Source organism: Carassius carassius, chromosome 21 (genome assembly GCF_963082965.1).
Source record: "Carassius carassius chromosome 21, fCarCar2.1, whole genome shotgun sequence".
NCBI lineage: Eukaryota > Metazoa > Chordata > Actinopteri > Cypriniformes > Cyprinidae > Carassius > Carassius carassius.
In genome coordinates, this window is record NC_081775.1 from 20,576,133 (window position 1) to 20,595,762 (window position 19,630).

General features: G+C 38.9%; 1 protein-coding gene across 1 annotated transcript in view; it reads left to right on the top strand.

Moving 5' to 3' along the window:
- Positions 1-19,366, top strand: part of LOC132098274 (IQ motif and SEC7 domain-containing protein 2) — an 85,574-nt gene extending 66,208 nt beyond the window's left edge. The window contains exons 2-15 of the mRNA XM_059504440.1: positions 655-940; positions 2,167-2,367; positions 2,491-2,667; positions 4,704-5,761; positions 7,186-7,347; positions 7,522-7,644; positions 7,730-7,896; positions 8,008-8,147; positions 8,317-8,442; positions 11,262-11,361; positions 11,892-12,053; positions 13,350-13,541; positions 14,480-14,529; positions 15,235-19,366. Coding sequence (XP_059360423.1) covers positions 655-940; positions 2,167-2,367; positions 2,491-2,667; positions 4,704-5,761; positions 7,186-7,347; positions 7,522-7,644; positions 7,730-7,896; positions 8,008-8,147; positions 8,317-8,442; positions 11,262-11,361; positions 11,892-12,053; positions 13,350-13,541; positions 14,480-14,529; positions 15,235-16,452 — 4,162 coding nt within the window. The 3' untranslated portion in view covers positions 16,453-19,366. The remainder of the gene's footprint in view (positions 1-654; positions 941-2,166; positions 2,368-2,490; positions 2,668-4,703; positions 5,762-7,185; positions 7,348-7,521; positions 7,645-7,729; positions 7,897-8,007; positions 8,148-8,316; positions 8,443-11,261; positions 11,362-11,891; positions 12,054-13,349; positions 13,542-14,479; positions 14,530-15,234) is intronic.
- The last annotated feature ends 264 nt before the right edge of the window (positions 19,367-19,630 follow it).

Sequence of the window (19,630 nt, forward strand, 5' to 3'; positions counted from 1 at the left end):
AAATGTGACTAAAGAATACGAATTAAAGATATTAAAGACAATATACATATATAAAATGAAACCGCAAAAAGTGTGATTTCCTTTATTAATGCTGGCAACAGGAAGTGAGTCATCACAGTACAGTACAGTACAGTACACCTGCTTTAGGGTGAGAGGGATACTGAAGTCTGACTTACCTTTGTAAACCGTTTCCTTCTTTTTTGTTTCTCTGTCTCTCTTTCTCTCTGAGTCATCATCGAATGACTCAGTTCTTATCATTTTTTATGCCTAGCTTCTTTCGTTGACAGTATGCCACACATGCCACTGTTTTTCCCTTCCATCTCTCTCTCTCTCTCTCTTTCTCCTTTTCTCTGTGCCTCTTTCTCTCTGTATCATGTCCTCTCTCTGTTCCTCTTTCACACTCCCTCCATCTTCTCTTGTTCCTCCCTCGTTCTCCTGTATTCCGGCCAGATGGCTGAGTCCTGACTGGGCTGCATATGGGCATTTGAAATGCTAATGTTGGTTAGTGTGCTAATATGTTTGTCTACACTGATCCTTTTCAGTGCCAAGATTACAGACTTGTTTTAGTCTCAACTTGTCAACAAATAAGACCGTTTGTGGCAGTTGTTGACCTAGAGCTCATTCTCTATCTCTCTCTATCTTGTTTTCTCTCAGTGTGGAGGGACATCCTCAGTGTCAGGACACGGCTAGCTTTTCCGACAGCACCTGTAGTCAGGGCCCATACCTGGGCAACTCGGAGCGTTACGGGAACATCCGTAACATTCCTGGCCCTCAAGGGCTTCCAGTGGCCCCTTCGAGCCCAGCGACCCTGGCCTGGGCGCAACGGACCCGGAACCAGCCCGCCAGCCTGGCACTCCGCAAGCAAGAGGAAGAAGAGAGCAAGCGCTGCAAAGTGCTCTCTGACAGCTATGAGCTCTCCACGGACCTGCAGGACAAGAAGGTGTGGATCTGCGTTCTTCAAGAAGTTCCCATTGCTTACTTTATCTAAAAATTAACTAATTATAATATAATATAAATTATTGTTTTTTATTAACTAAAAATCACTCATAAATCTAAAACAATCTTTAAAAAACTTAGATAAAATTGGGGAAAATGGTCAGTGATATGATGCTTTTTTGTCCTGATAATTAATTTAAACTAACAAAAAAACTAGAAAAAAATTTAATAGAATAAAAATTAAAATCACATATACAAAGATTAAAATACATCTCTTTTGTGATGAGCTTGTCATGTTCTAATTTCTTTTAAGTGCAAAAAGCCAAAAATTTCAGAATGGTGCAACTGTCCTGATAGCATAAAAAGGCAAAAAAATATTAAATTTATGAAAAGAAAACCTCATTGAGTAGTTTAAACTTGTATTTATTTTTTCTAGAAAAAAGAAGGTAAGCAGTCTTGTAAAAATATAAATATACATTTTTTTTAAACTTCTGATTGTTATGGCATGGTGTTCTTATACTGTATATAGTGTGAAAATAAATGTATATTATATTTATGTACAATAACACAAGTGTTATTATGTAAATAAAATTATGGTGTCATCTTTAAAAAGCAGTAATATTATGTTTTAATATCATTAATGAAAGGAAATCTTCAGTTTGTCAAACACTGTTTACTTTTTTGTAGTGTTTTGTGCTTAATTAAGGTTTATCCTAATTCTCAGTGGCCAAACAGCCCAATAGAAAAATCTACTTATTACTAAGTGTTTGTGTTTTAATGTGCATGGAGGCCATCTTACACCAACTACAGTCAAGCCTCAAATGTACATAATGGCCTCCGGTCATGCTAATGTGAAGCCAAACCTCCATCATCTCACATAATGAAAGATGGGATTGCAGTTATACAGAATGCTGTTATGCTTTCATATTAAATACTAAGGATCTCTGCATTGTGAAAATATCAGTTCATGTAGGAGTCCAACATCTACAGAATTACTGCTGCCCATATCTTTCTTCTTTGAATAATAATTGAGAAAGACTGCTGTTAAATAAATATTTTCTTAGATTTCTTAAGTTTCAGGCTTAAAGAGTATAGCATTTAGATGTGTTGTATATTAGGTTTGAAGAAAGCAATGCATCACTTCTTTCTCTCTCTTTTGCACTCTTTATTCAATCATAATCCGTTTTCATGTTCTCTTACTGTCTGTTTGCCCATCTTCCTTTTCATCAGGTGGAGATGCTGGAGAGGAAGTATGGCGGCTACTTCCTGAGCAGACGAGCGGCTCGCACGATACAGACGGCATTCCGGCAGTATCGCATGAACAAGAACTTTCAACGGCTGCGTAGTTCCGCCTCTGAAAGCCGAATGACTCGCCGGATCATCCTGTCAAACATGCGTTCGCAGTATTCTTTTGACGAACGACAGCCACAGGCAATATAACAGTTTTTACATGCATAAAAGTAGAACATTCAACTTGACTGTGAAATCTTAATTCTGTTTTATGATTTTAACATAATTTCTATAAATTCCTTTTTAATATTTATAATTCTATAGGTTCAGCCCCAGATGCCCCAACAGCAGCAAGGTCGATATACCAGCCATCACACTTCGACTCTGGGCACAGCTAGCCAGACAGGAACCACAGACTCACAGCAGGAGTCTGACTCACCTGCACACTGTCCTTCAGACAGAGAGGAGTACTCGCGTACAGACGACGCTTTCAACAAACAGGTGACAGATGTGTGAACCCTTAGATTAAAGTTATGTTAATGTCAAAATTTATTTCAATACAGGTCAGATATATATAGCTGGGATAGAATAGATTTAGACTCTTTCAAAATTGGTATAAAATTATTGTTCATGTTTCCTTTGAAACAAATTGTGTGGTCTTACAACTCATTTCAAATACTAAAAGCACTGCAGAATTATCATGTACAGTATGAAAAATGGATATCCGTATTAAGATTTGCTAAAGATGATATATATATTTGTTTGTAAAATTGTTAATTTTGAATAAATACTGTTTACATAAAAATATTAAACAGCACAGCAGTTTTCAACATTAACAGTAATTATTGAGTGCCAAATCAGCATATTAAAATGATTTCTAAATTACAGCTTTGCTATCACAGGAATGAATTACATACTTATAGGAGTCAGACTAGAAAAAAGTACAATTGTTTAAATTCATTTTGGCGCATTGTTTAAAATATTTAAAAATGTTACCGGTTTTACTTAGTGCTGGGCGGTTTGACCAAAAATTTATATCACGTTCTTTTTTCAAAATTATGCCGGTTTTCCGGTTTATGACGTTTTTTTTTTTATGCATAATCAGGTGTTCAATGCATTTTCTACTGATTGAGAGAGGAATTACTGCAGTAAATTGATTTAGCATGGTCTATTTTACTGTCATTAATGAATATTGTAGGATAATTCCACACTAGTAATACAGGTATTTTTTTCATGCATATTCAGGTGTTCAATGCATTTTCTACTGGTTGAGAGAGGAATTACTGCAGTAAATTGACTTAGGATGGTCTATTTTACTTTCATTAATGAATATTGTAGAATAATTCCACACTAGTAATACCGGTTTGCATAAGCCTTCTTTTTCAACTGTATTTAGCTGGACCATGTCTTTGACTATGTGGTTAGTGATCTAGTTCGAGATCGATCCACCGTTTTCTTTTTCTTTCGTAGTAAGTCCCTCTAGTAAATGCGTCTTTAAGTGACATTTGGCTTGACTTTTCTTTTGCTTTCCCGTGTTACCTGCTGATGTGGAGGGCGCAGAGTCCGCTGACGCTAATTTCATACATTCTTGATATTCCAAGATGTGCCTTTTTTCACACATACTCCGTCTGAAATGCGTATGTGTTGTGTATTTTTTTACGCACCCATGTTAGTGGGTGTTTTAATTTTAAATATTTGCGATATCCTAACAAGAAAAGTGGGCTACAATGTTATGTTTAAATGTTTTGGCGCTTGCTTGAGCAACTTATTATACAAACCTAGACGTCAAATGCATGAATAATATGTTGTTTATATTTATTGAGTTTAAACTCTATGATTATGGAATACTGGTACTGTTCTGTGATAAAAGTCACAATGCCGAAAAAGATTTTATTTATTTTTTTGACATGATTTGAAATCGCGGATCAGTGGCGGACTGCAAACGTGTCCTGTGTGAAAGCACAATGAGTTCCAAAAAACCTCCAAACAACAGACCCAGCTCCTCTTTTTGGCACAAGTTCTTCTGTGTAATGTTCTTCTAGTTCTGCAGCATCCATCTTCCCTGTAACGTAACACCAGAGCACTGCTATGTTTACCCTCACCACGTTTCGCAGTCTCTGCTTAGAAGTGCAACATTGTAAAGGGTCCATTTGAAACAGTGTTACGCAGCCGCGGCGCAGCATAACATTTGTTTTGAACGTTGATTAATTAAATACATCGGTATGGCGGTATATTAAAAATTAACATCGCCACGAAAATATACACCGGTTTTCAGTATGAACCGGTTTACCGCCCAGCACTAGTTTTACTTTATTTTTGTTGTTCATATAAATGCAGCCTGGTGAGTGTAAGAGACTCACAAAAACATTAACTCTTTCCTCACCAAACACAGAATTTTCAGTTATTAATAAGATGACGTTATTTATTTTGATGTATTGCATGTTCAGATATTCATACAAAAGTATATTCTGGGGGCCATGAAATTTGAGTGAAAACCAGCAAAACCGCTGGCAATGGCTGTGTGCTTCCTCTCTCAGGTGACATCTCTGGCTGACTCTATGGACGACACTCTGACATGTCAGCCTGGCCGAGGGGACTCTCAGGATGGTGGTGGGGGAGGAGGTGAGGAGAGCGAGGATTTCGGCGAGTGTGTATGGAGCAGCAAACCTACCGCCCGTAGGGGGGTCATGGGGGAGCAAGAACGTCTGGGGGTTATGCACGAGGACAGCACAGCTACCTCGTACAGCGACGTCACGCTTTATATGGATGACGGCATGCCTTGTTCTCCCCTATCCATCGAGCGGGTTCCCTCCAGCACCGACACTGAGTACTGGGGCATCAGCAGCGGGGTCGGAGGACGCGAAGACAGCCGGGATACAGAGGGCGGCGGGAGCAATAACAGCCGGCGTAGCACACCATGCACCGAATGCAGAGATTTCCGGTTGCGGGGGTCACACCTCCCCGTTCTCACCATAGAGCCGCCTAGTGACAGCTCTGTTGACATGAGTGACCGTTCAGATCGAGGCTCCCTGAGCAGACAGCTGCTTTACGAGCAGGAGCCTACGGCGGGTGGATCACCTCAAGGGACTCTCAAACACAACCCCGTCCCTCGCACGCCCAATCCCTGTGTGGCACAGGGCCAGACACGACCCCCGGGTCGCCCCATCCCATCCCCTCTTCCAACACACGTACCACACCACACAATGATGCACCACCATCACCACCCACCACTTCACCATCCGTTGCACCACCACCCTATGCCACACATTCATCACCCCTACCCAGACCCCACGTCTCCCTCACCCACTCAGCCTCCACTCACGCCACTTTCTTCCTCGTCCTCCGCGCCACTGCCCACTACTGGCCTGGAGCACTCGGATGGGGACAACGACTCAATGAACTCTACCACCAACTCTAATGAGACCATCAACTGCAGCTCAGGCTCTTCGTCTAGGGACAGTCTAAGGGAACCCTTGCCTCCTCTGGGAAAACAGACCTATCAGAGAGAGAGCAGGCATAGCTGGGACTCACCCGCCTTCAACAATGACGTGGTCCAAAGGAGGCAATACCGCATCGGACTGAACCTCTTCAACAAGTAAGAGACATTCACCAAAATAGGACTGACATTTTAATAGAAATTCCCCTTTTATACACAAAAAATACTTTTTATTAAATAATAATTTTATATAAAATATTATCAAGAACATTCAATTTTCCACAAATCAGTTTTTTTATATTTATTGTTTTATTTAATATTTATCTAACTATATTGACTATATATAATTTTTGTTATATATATATATATATAATTGTTTCTTTTGTTGTTTTACTAACATTAAATGACAGAGACAATGATTAAATGACTATCTACATATCAAGACTATCTACAGCAGAGACAGCAGCTGCTGTCACTTTAAGACCGAATGCACAGATCTAATACTGACAAGCATTCAATTACTTTCACAGCTGTTCATGTTCACTTGAGACATATCTGACTGCATTTAAGTGAAAATTTAGCAAGACGGACATTTTGACATATTTTTGTGATTATTTGTCCATTTAAAAGTATACCCAAAGCCCAAAGTATCCCAAAGTGTTTTGCTCTGTCTCGGATCACATGCACAGAAAGCTGCCTGGTGAACAATGTCTCTTTTGCAGCTCAGTATGATTTAAAAAAAAAAAAAATGTCATCAAGTATGTCCAGCAGAAAACTTTATATTACATCTTTCACATTACATGATTTTATGAGGGAAGGTTGACAACTAAAACCAAAAATGAAACAAAAATTATATTAATCGCACAGCCCTAGACATTAAATCATCTTTGAGAACAAGGAGAAGAACAAGCCCTAGGCAACTTGCATACTTTGCATATAAGAATGACCGACACTGAATATGTCTCTTATAAGTTCATACAAACATTAACCTAAAATTTTGATGTTAGAAAAGTGTATGGGTCTATTTATTGACTGATCTATCTACAGACATCTCCTCCATATGGTTTATCACACCTGTCGTATTTCATTATTAAATCTTAATATTGAAGAGATGACAGGCCCAGGGTGATTTCTCTGAACCTCTTTTCTGACTTAATACCTGTGTTAAGGATCACAGATGATTTACGGTAGTACAGTTTTATTTTAACACATTACTCCTGTTATAAATCATGGAGAATACATAAAGAAAAGTAACTGTAAGGTTTTATGATGCAAGATTGATGTGTTACAAATCATTTAACACCTTTTTAGCAGGGTGCTTAAGAAATCTAATTCTGACGAGGAAATGGAACTGTAAGCAATCAAATGGATTTTAAGATCAAATGGCAGAGATCAATAAAAGACAATGCAGTCAAGCCAAAGACAGATGTGAACCTAAATCCAGTTGGATACAAAGAGTCTATACATTTTTCTGCCCTCAGGCTATTGTTGCTATATCTATTTTTCTGTATTTCAGTTGTTTACAGTTTTAATCAAATGAATCACATCCTATCTGTTATGTCATCACTCTCCCTGTCTTCCAGGAAACCAGAGAAGGGGATCCAGTATTTGATAGAGAAGAATTTTGTATCAGACACACCTGTGGGCATTGCACGTTTCATCTTGGAGAGGAAAGGCCTGAGTAGACAGATGATTGGAGAGTTTCTGGGAAACCGACAGAAACAGTTCAACAAGGATGTGTTGGAGTTAGTAATGATGTTTTTCTGTCTTCCAACCCCAGACTGTAGCAAAGCATCCATATGCTGTTAACACCAGCTTGGAGGCAAAAAAAAACAGAAACCAGACACTGGCTAAAAAAATCAACACAAACATGTTGGCAGATGAATTTAGTGATCTTTCTTTCTGTTCTTCTTTCTCAGCTGTGTGTTGGATGAGATGGATTTCTCAGGCATGGATCTGGATGATGCCCTGAGGAAGTTTCAGGCTCAGATTAAGGTTCAGGGGGAAGCCCAGAAGGTGGAAAGACTGGTAGAGGCCTTCAGGTAGCCTTTGCTGTCATCTCACCCTGTGCTCTTTTCTCTGCATTTCGTAGTTCCACATGAAAATCCACTTCTTTCTTTCTAACAGTCAGAGATACTGCGTGTGCAACCCTGCACTCGTCCGCCAGTTTCAAAACCCAGACACGATCTTCATCCTGGCATTTGCCATAATCCTTCTCAACACAGACATGTACAGCCCCAACGTCAAAGCTGAGAGGAAGATGAAGCTGGAGGATTTCATCAAGAACCTTAGAGGTGATCCAAACCAAATATGTCTTCAGATAAATATTTGGCTTCCAATAAAAGACAAGAGAGTTGTTTTCACCTTCTGTTTCTTGTTCGTTCTCCCGCTCTTTTCATGGGCAGGAGTGGATAATGGACAGGATATTCCCAGGGATTTGTTAGTGGGCATCTACCAGCGCATTCAGAAATGGGAACTCAGGACAAATGATGATCACGTGTCTCAAGTGCAGGCTGTGGAGAGGGTTATCGTGGGCAAGAAACCTGTGAGTCAATCCATGTTTCACTCATGCATGTCATACTTTTAAGTTGAAACCCCATATTGTTGTTCAGCTTGTGGTAAAAAGGCTGTTTGATCCTAGTTTGTTTATTTGTGTGGTTTAATGTGAGACAAACCAAGCTGTATTTTGATATGCTGTGTGTGTGCCTTTGCAGGTGCTTTCTCTGCCACATCGCAGGCTAGTGTGCTGTTGTCAGCTGTATGAAGTCCCTGACCCCAATCGACCCCAGCGGAGTGGAGTTCACCAGCGCGAGGTCTTCCTCTTTAATGACCTGCTAGTGGTGAGTCTTCACTTAGTGCATATTGGCCTAATTACTGTCAGAAGATATAGTAGAGAAAAAATCCTTGCTTTGATTTAGAGTCATGTGCACTTACTATAATTATATAATTATATTGCATCTGCAAATGTATACCAGATAAATAGGCCTACTGTTTTCATAAAAAAAAATCAAGTTCATTTAGCCTATATAATATAACTGTATTTGGAGTTACATTGTACAATTTCAGACTTAATTATATGTATTTTTAGATTTAAATTTTTATATTTAGAGTTAAAACCTTATCTTCAGGATTATAAATATATATTCAGATTCATATAGTTTCATGTACAGTATATACATATAAAATATCTCTAGGGTTATTCAATTTTTGTCGCGATCAAGCAATTTTTGGTCCTGACTGCAGCAAAAATTACAACAAAAATAACATTTTCTTTATAGATACATATTTGACCCTGGACCACAAATCCAGTCTCGAAACTGAGATTTGAATGAATAAATAATAACTGAGATTTGAATTGAAGCTGAATAAATAAGCTTTCCATTGATGTATGGTTTATTAGGATCGGACAATATTTGGCTGAGATCACTGATCTATAATATAGAACTGGATTGCTCATGACGTCATGAAAGTGAAGCCGCCGCGCCGCCATATTGGTAATCCCCAGTGTGCGTAAACGTTCTATTGAATTAATAGGGAATTGTATGATTTTTATGAGAAAATATCACATAACAAGTCAGCGTTTATAAATCTAAAGTATCCATGTACATTCTTACAATGCAAACAGCCTAGGCATGTAAACTGTTATTTTTTTAAATGTCGGGAATTTCCCCTACTTATTAAAAAGTTACATTCATTACAGTAGTGAGCATCATGAACACGATAAACATCAGACGGACACGACCTCAACATATAAAACAAACAACAAAGTGCTCATTCTGAAATCTGAGGAACGATTTGTGATTTATATACCTTTATTTGCCTTATCCAGTGTTTATATAATTTAGTTATAGTGTTTTTATTCGAACAGTAGCTAACTGATTTCGTTAACAGCATTCATTTTGAATCAGGTAATGATTTAACGGTGGTTAAATTAATTATTAATTTAGCTTACAATATTTAACATGGAAACGGTAATAAACACATTTGTGGAGAGTCTGAAATAGATGTTGCTCAATCAGGACAGTAAAAAATATACACATCATAATTTAAATAACTGACTATATAATGTTACAGTACGGATTTAAAGACATGAAGCTTTATTTTCAATAGTAAGTTAAGCTTTTCCATTGTAGTATTATCATTTCCATTGTATTATTCACTGTAATATATTCAAATCCATTTCTGATACTAATACGTTAATGTTTAAGAATTCCTGAATAATTATGTTCATAAAGAAATAATATTTTTTGTTGGATCAGTTACCTGTGTCATCAGTGCAGCAGACACACCCACTTAAACGGTTTAAATATATCACTTATCCTGCCCCAAAAGACAGTAAACACTGCAGATAACATCTGAAGTAAAAATGAATTTACATACACATAACATAAAAACTAATCCCACTTGACTGATTTTCTTCAAGGTCAGCAGTTTTAATGTAACTCAATGGTGTTCTCTGCCGGTAGGGATTAGTAAGCTTGATGTAAATAATATAAATGTAACAAATACATGTAAATGTAACAAACAATGCTGTTCTTTCAATTTATCCCCCAAAAAACTGAAAAAATATTCTCAGCTCTTTTCAACATTAATAATAATAATAATAAAGATAATAATATCAATAAATGTGTTTTTTTTTTTGTAGAAAATCAGATTGTTAAAAGGATTTCTGAAGGATTGTGTGACTGGAGTAATGATGCAAAAAATTCAGCTTTGAAATTCAGCTTTTAACAATACAGCTTTTAACAGCTGTTTAACTGCACTCGCAAGTGGATATTAAATTAAGTTGTGGGATAATTAAATATATTCTAAATAAACTACAAACATAAAATTATACACATTTATTTTGTCGTCACATTCTTTCTTGTAACTCCTTCCTCTCAGTGGCACAGATGACTGAATGGCTCATTATGCAGCTCATTATGCAGGTCTCTGTCTTCTCAGGTGTAAATCACACTGATATTCATGATAGTTGATGCCTACTCGCATATGACTTTTACCAACAAATAGTGTCTTAGAAAATTTAAATCAATATATTGTTTTCTGTGAGTGAGTAAACAAGATGATTTTCACATAATTTAGAAAGAAAGATTCTAGGCTACAAGCTCCAGTTCTCAAAAGTCCCGGGAACCAATGTTCTGTATGTGTTTTATTGCCTCATTCAAGTGATTTAACATTTTTCGTTTTTCACTAAACACGCATAACATTTTTTTTCTCAAAAACACAATCATGTACATACATGCTGCTCACATATTATTATAGCCCAGTTTGTGCTGTTTACAGTGAGATTAGACTTTAGCCATTAAGATGTTTATACGCAACTGAAAAAAGCAGAAATATCAGGGCATGACAAACTTCTCCAGGCCCCAAAAATACCCTTGACCTCAGAGGGTTAATATCATAACGAATTTTGCCATACAAGAAAAATCAATAATTTTGACCTTTTTTGGCTATTGCAAAAAAATGTTATTAAACAAATTAAGATTATCTTATATTTCAGTTTGTTCAAAATTGCCAGTCTTGGTCTAGAGTACAGCTATTAGACACATTGGAAAAAAACATTCAGTTATATGTACCTGAGCAATTTTGTGTTAAGAGTATGTATATGTATAATGATGATAACTACCGAGCCTAACTTCCCTTATGTTCCCGCCTTCAGGTAACGAAGATCTTTCAGAAGAAGAAGACGTCTGTGACGTACAGTTTCAGACAGTCTTTTCCCCTGGTGGAGATGCAGGTTCATATGTTCCAGAACTCCTGTAAGTATATTCATCCCTCCATCTGTCTGACCATCTGTCCCTCCTTCTTTATTTATACTATCACTCCATTCCAGCTCGTTTACACACTCTGCTCTCATCCACTCCATCTCTCCGTGTTCTCTCATTACCCTTTCCTTGCTTTCATGTAGGTGGTGTTTTGGTTTCTTAGCAGTATATGAAGGAGAAAAAGATGTCTATCTGAAAATCCTCTTCCATCTATTGTGGCTGTGCTGTTAATTGGGAATGTCTGTCTTCTATTGATCTTATTCAGTATTTGTTTTCCACTTGTTTTCCATTAACAGAATATCTACACATCTTTAAGACAAATTAGCTTGAAGTAAAATTCCACATGATTAAGAGCATATTTTTTTTATTTAAATGTATCTTCCCTACCACATTGACATGCTGAAGTACAGTACTTGTCAGAATGAGAGATCTATAACTAATTACGAGGCACAGCACATCCCTCTTTATCTGGGTCTCTCTCTAATAGACTGCATTTACCCTCTATCTCTGTCCCTCTCTCTCAGACTATCCTCACGGTATCAGACTGACATCAGCTATGCCCGGCAGCGAGCGTAAGGTCCTGATTGTGTTCAATGCGCCGAGCCAGCAGGACCGAACCCGCTTCACCAGCGACCTGCGTGAGAGCGTCGCTGAGGTTCAAGATATGGAGAAATACCGTGTAGAGTGTAAGAAATCCTTTTATGTTACCCGTTGTTTCACACACGACCAGGGGCGAAAATCTCATCTAAATGTTGGGGGGGGACAATAAACATAACATTTCTCATGAGCAAGTTTTGAAGGGGACACCAATAAAACAGACAGGATTGTACTTAAGGATATGTGTACAGAGAGGAAAGCCTTACTATTGCATGGAGACCGTTCCATTATCCTTCTTCTCAAAGTTTCTTTCTGGTTCAATGAAAAAGCTGAATAAATTGACGAAAACATTCTGCAAAACATTTTATTTTTTGCAATGTTTTTGAAGTTGTTTACAAAATCAAGCCACCAAAATACAATGGAATTTGAACTTAACTTCAACTTTTATTTATTTATATAGCACATTTAATAGCAATGTTGTTGCTTCACAGTTATAATTAAAACATGCATATATAAAAACATTTTCCATGCCTAGCAAAATGAAGGCATACACACTCTTAGACATAGGCTACATCCTCACACAACTGTATAGTGAGATCCGTATAGAAGTAAAAGAGAAAACAAAAAATAATTATTTATTACGTCAATGACTGATTTGTTCAAAAAGTGGATTCATTCAGTTAGGAATCACCTCCTCATTGTGTTTCTCAAAATCAGTGCTGTTACTGCTGTAGATTAGTTTTCAACTTTTTTCGTTGGTGAAATAGAGCTAAAACAGGCAATATGGTGCCTAAAATGCACTTAATATTAACTTATTGTTTATTAAATTTTTATACAAATCTAAATCACATTTGTTATGCTAATATCTGGAGAACAACTGCACTCTTATTGTGATTTTATATGAGATTGACTATATTAAATTAAGTAAACCGACTAAATCATAGTGAACGCGGGAAAATCTAAATGCGCACCCGCGCTAATCTAATCTAACGTACAAGAGTGTGTGTATGTCGTGGTGAGGTGAGATGAAAATGGGAGCAGGCAGTGGACCAAAGCAATTTGAGGCAAAGCAGGGAGAACTCGAGATGTTTAAAACTTTTTTTGTTGTTGTTGCTCCGTTTGCATTTGTATTGTTTTACTACTTACACAATTAGTTTAACTATATATCATTATATTATTTACAATACACATATTTCAATTATATTTTATGGGGGGACAACCCTCAGATAGGGGGGGTCCGGACCCCCCCGACCCCCCCGCGATTTCCGCCTATGCACACGACATATCAAAAGCTTGACATTGTTTTCCTCTTTGCAAGCTGAAATTTCAGAAATGGTTCATTATGGTAATAGTCATAGGTATAGCTAATACTCTCTTCTCCGTAGCTGAGTTAGAGAAGCAGAAAGGTGTGATGCGTCCAGGGCTCTCGAGTGGAGAAGGGGGCGGGGTTGGCGGAATGAAAACTGAAGCTGTGAATGGCACTCTGGGTAGGCCCAGTCTGGATGACACGTACACTGCAGGGGAGGGGCTTAAACGAACAGCACTTAGCTCCTCACTGAGAGACCTCTCTGAGACAGGTACAACACACATTCACACAACAAACTCCTTTCTATTTAGACTACAGCTGTCAGTTTTATGTGTTCATTTAACAGAATTGTAGCATAACAATGCATTAAAAATCAGCTAATTTTAATTATGGATGCTTCATGGATTTCTGTAGACCTATTTTGTAAAAAAAAATGTGCCACAATGTAATTTTTTTTTCCCATTTCACTCAAATATGGACATTAATTGGATTCAATACAAATAAATTTATGTGTATTATTTTTTATAAACTACTGACAGCCCTAATGTAAATTATTGTTGCTTTTTTCCATTCGGGGAAATATTTTTAAATCCACCATAGTTTGATCATGAAAGGCCTTCTGGCACAATTTTGAAGTGCTAAACTTCTATAAAGAAGTACAGTTTGACAGACACTGCCCTCTAATGGCACATTATGTCCTTGCATAAGGCTTCTTGGAAAAGCTGTTAGTATGTACACTGTCACAGTATGCAAAATTTCTGTATGCATATAATGTACAGATGCTACATTTGTTAAGATGCGCAGTATATGACAGAGCAGACCATATCCCACAATACAATGATATTGACTTTGACCTTCTAAGTAATATCTGCTAAATGTGTTTTTTAATTATTCGGTGTTTGATGGGGCTGCCAAGTGTTAACATATTTTTACACAAAACGACATAAAAAATACAAAATAGCCATTTTGTAGAGGATAACTCACAGTATTAAACATAAACGTAATGTGGTCATGTGACAAACACTACTGTTTTAAATGCTTTCCAAACACAGCCAACATCAAGTTCAGTGATGTGAAGTTGAGTTTTGTCAGTAGACATTTATTTATTGTAAATGGATCATTCAGGGACAAACACCCAGTATTGAGATGTTAGAAAATGTTTTCTGAATGACCTTTGACCCCGACCTTGCTGTTCTTGGTTGGGTACAGGAAAGCGAGGCCGTAGAAACAGCGTTGGCTCTTTGGATAGTACTATAGAAGTAAGTCAGGCTGATCTGCTAACGGCTTGCAATCGTAATGAAATTGAATGATCCTGTGTTTTTCAGCTTTTCTAAATGCATGAGACCTCTGTGTTTATTAACGGCTTTGCATGAATTTTTGTATTGTCGTGATGAAGTTCAGCATGTTTTAATCCTTATAGTGTAAAAAACTTAATTGGTGTTTGCTGCATGCAGTATGTCTAATAGGTTATGCCTGGTGCTAATAACTAATGTCTTGCTCTGGTAAATGAATGCCCCCAATCAGTATCTGAGGGCTGCTTGTGTTTTAAAGGTTTAGATGCATGTTTAAATACATGTAAAATAAGTGAGGCTCTATAAAGAGGAAGCTTTACTTTGTTATCTGACTGATTTTGTGGCTTGTGAAAGTGACACTGTCATTTTTAACTTTGGTAAGTTGCTTGAGGCTGTTTGTATCTAATGCTGAAAGGCTTTTTGGGTTATTACTGTGCAGGAGATGTGAGTACAGTGATGTTGTCTGCATGTACTTTTTAGTATCAAGATAAATTGTTACGCTGATTTTTCTTTTTTTTTCTTTTTTAAATGTGCCATTACAAAAATTCTATAAAATTCTAATAAGTCACGTCCTTTATTTATTTGAAAAAAGTAACTGGGGAATGCCTCTCACTTCTACTCAGATTTCCAGTGTAATGACTGTCTGGCTTTGTGTGTTTGTGCACACTGTAGGGATCCATCATTAACAGCCCTCAGCCACATCAACGCTTGCCCATGGGGGGCGCTGTTCCCAGCTGCTATGGGCTGGAAGACTACCGGCCTCACCGCCCCATCCTGAGCCCCGGAGTAGGGGTGGGGGGTGGGCCGGGGCAACTTCACAACGCCGCAGGCAATATGGGCGGGGTCCCTGGCATCAGCGATCGAGGTGGGGGGCCGGGGAGCAGTTCTGGAGGGAGCAATTCCGGTTCCTTCCTGGGCTCCCTGTTTGGGAGCAAACGTGCCAAACCCCCTGCTCCCCTTACTCCCCCGGGGCCACATTACCCGGCCCCCGTGCCACCTCCTACTACAGGAGGGCCGCCGCCTCCGTCCCCCTCCGCCCTCAGCCAGTCAGATCCAGGTGGGCCGTCCAAGATCCAAGCGCTGCACGCTCAGTACTGTCACAACAACTTTGGCCAGCCTCCGCCCCCTTACCACCATCATCATCGGTACCATATGCAGGCCGTCGCCCCTGGCCATCCGCCCGCTATCCATCATATACTACATCGAGGGTCCCTCCCAAGGCGCGGGCCACCCGTGCCTTCACACACCCAGCTCCAGCAGCACCAATCCCATCATGCTATGCAGCAAGGCCGCTACGGCAATATGGCCTGCACCCCTCCGCCTCTGTCCCCGCATTCACCCAATTCCCCTATCGCCCCTTTCACCTTCTACCACATGCATCCCAATCCCATACGCCACGTACGGATGCCCGGTCCTACCGGCAAGCTTCCTCTCACCCTGTCTCACTCTCAGCCCCACCCTCACGCCCACTCCCACGCTCTCTCTCATACCCACAGCCATCTCGTCCATGCCCACAGCCCACACCCCTTGCTAGATCACTCCGCCCATCAAACTCACTTCGTTTTCTCACCGCCCCCTCAGGCACCATCCGCTATCACCGCCCGCTACATACCCCAGGGCGCTGCCCACTACATCCCACAGTATCCACCCCTCTCTTCCATCCCACCTCCTCCACCACATTCCCCGTTACCTCCACCTTCATCCCCACATACCCCCCTCACCCCCCTCACCCCTCTTACCCCACTCTCCCCGCTGGCCCCGCAACTCCCAGGATCCATGGGGGCGCAGTCGGGCGGACCAGGGGGCGGAGGAGGAGGCGGAGCCAGCAACAGCAGCACGGTCGGCAGCTCCAAATCCAAACCTATCAACCGCATCAGCACGGTGGTGTGAGAGTGAGTCACAACACAGGGCGCAGGGTCCCATTGCGGAGGAGCCGGAGTCCAGGCAAGAGGAAGCACACCATACTCAGACTCTGTTACTTCCATATCCGCTTCCCTCACGTGTAGAGCGGGAATCCTGGCCGGCTACATGCTCATTGCTAGCCTGGACGGCCTCTTGCTGTTGGCTGCCAATCAAAACAAAGGCTGTGTAACAGCATCAAATCTCCAACTGAAGATCTAAGAAGCCTAATGGAGACAATGGTGAAGCAGTTGAAGTGTATTTTAAGAGTTTGAGTTGAAATTGATATGCATCGCTGCCAAATGAATAGGTTACAAGGAGAAAGGGGGTGCCAATTTATGTCGGTCGGATGATCTGGAGTTTAAGAGACCAAGTTTGACTGTACAGAAGTCAGAAGACTAAAAATGGTGAACTCTTTAAACACTCAACATGGAGACGAAACCAGACAGATGAGTGCAAAATATAAAAGAAATTGAACTTTTTCATTCGTAGTCTTTTCGGTTTTCATGTGTCTCAGATGACAATCATTTCAGGGTCAGTCAGAAAATGTTTGCTTGATACATTCCTCAGAATTGTCAAATGTATTCCTCAGCGCATAAGAAGGGCCAGCATGCACTTATGGGGATGCCAAACACTATGTTTATCATCTTATAGAGACTTTTATTTTGCCTTGTGAGTAAAAGGACAGGGTGAGAACTGCCGAGGAAACTTGCATCACTACACAGGAAAAAGGTGGGGGGCATAATTTTGAAACTATTTGAAGAATGTTTTATATTTGATTTTGTTTTGTTTTTGTCTCGAAGAGGCTGGGCATCTGGTTTGCAATAAGTCTGTAAAAACCTCTTTTTTGAAGGCCTCAGTGAAGTTATGATGTCATTTGCGCTAAACAGAATGTGTAGAAAGAGATTTTAAATTGTTTGGTTGATATTTTGTTCTTTTGTTTTGTGGCTATTATATTAAGACAATTAAGCATACAAACCTAGATGCAAAGTACACAAAAGAGTCATGACTAATAGCAAACAATAATCAGGACATAGATCAGCACCTCCTCTACCGCAGCACATCTCTTTCCCTTTTTAGCATCACCATTTCACTATTATTTTCAACTTGTCTGCTAAAACAATCTCACCTGACCAATGAAACATTTATATTTGGCAATTCATCACATAACCTTAGTGCCTACTGTAAAGGTTTGTCACTGGAGGTTTGAGATCAGTGTGATACTTTCTCTGGATGACCTGTTGGAGGAGCAGGGTGTTTGTATAGAGTGTCATTGACATTTTGAAGTGAAATCTGTACTTATGGGCTTGGTTTTGTACAGCTTCGGCAGTCAAAATGTGTTACAGATATCTTAAAATCTTAAATATTTAAAAAGAACATCTGGATATGGGTGATTTTAATGGGTGACTTTATTACTATTATGATGTCAAATACTACTGAATATACTGAAGAATATAAATCTTGCTATTTTTTGGTGTAAAAGCTACTACTAATATAATTCATGGATATGTTTTAGCAGAGTGCCGTGCTGAGTGTTTTCTAAAAGCTTTTTTTAGACAGAGCAACAGGCTAGGTTTTCTTTTTGGTGTACAGTTACTGTTTAGCAAACTAATTGGACTGCTAATTTCAGGTAAATGTTTTGCAGCAAGTTTGTAAAACTATATTATCCACATAAAAGCTATATGATCCGTGTAAAACTCGTTGTTGCCAGAAGCCATACACACTTGAGCAACTCGCTCTTTTAATATTGTGAATTTATGCTGAGTTGCATGTGCAATGTCAGTGCCCTCTTATTTTGTTTATATGAAAAGCGTGTTAAGGGGACTTGCATTTCAATTTCTGTTTTTGCACATACACAAGTTAAAGATCATCAGTGCCTCGGATCCAAAGCTCTACTACCATCTGTGTCCCTCCAAACAGTCCCTTTCTATTTCTTTTCTCCCCCCTTTTCAGTCCAAATGGGCTGTTCTTTCTCCATTAAGCAGAATCATTCACAGTATTACGTTAATGATGTGTTAGATATTTGAGTTATTTTTATACTTAGAAAATGTTAACACTTTTTAAAGGTCCTACAAGGATGAAGACATCTTAAATAAGATTATTGATCTCTGCTGCTAGGCCCAGCCATTTATTTCTTATTTATTTATTTTTCATAATTTTCTTTGCCTATATGAATAATGTTGAGTCAAACTACAATACTGTTTATTCGGGTAATGGATTCCGCTTCAAATCTGCTAGCATTACCCATAACCTAAACCTTAAGACCTTTGTAGCCAAACAGGAACTCCATGTCCTTAGTCAAAATAATTAATTTAGAGGGCCATTCAATACATTTCACATTTTTTCTTATGGGCCGTTTTGCCTCTCTCTAATTCTAATGCTTTGCTCTTGTGCTTGTATTAAAAGTCCTGAGTGCTGGGGCATGCTGAGCTCAAATGGAAATAAAGCAGAGGTGTGTGATGTTAAAAAAAATAAATAAGAAAATTCCAGTAGTTTTTGAGATGCGTGTTCTGGTTTCTGGACATGCTAATGTCTTGTGCCACCGTGCCCCATGTTGCATGTCTGCACTTAGCTGAATGATGCTGTATAAACCTGAATGTATATATTAGTTGATATAAATATGCCATATTTACTCTGCACTGGACTGGAAAATCAATATCTGGCTGGGAATGGGAACATGAACCATTGTTTACATTTTAAGGACCTGGGGGTGGGGGGCTTGGAACAAGTTGTAATTGTAAAATTGTATCAATATGTGTGTGTAAGAGCAGCTCCTATATTTAAAATGAATTGTATGACGTTTTATTTGTATATATGTATGAGGTTTCAATGCAGAATTAATTCAGAGAAATTATGTGATAATTTATTGCTCTCATTCTATAAAACATGTTCTTGCTGTTGGAAAGTTGTTTTTATATATTTCTGAGTGGGCTGTGTGTTTCTCTATTTTGGTGTGTGTGTACAATATGAATGTTTGTGTTGTGTGCATCCAAGTATGAAATCAGGTTAATGAAAGATTATTATATTAAGCATACAAAATTGTTTTATTTGTCTAAAATGTAATGTTTTATACGGTCCCAGCAATGCATTGAAATAACCACTCAAGAACTAATGCACATTACACATTGTATAATTAGGACTATTGATATCAATCAACAGGTACCATATG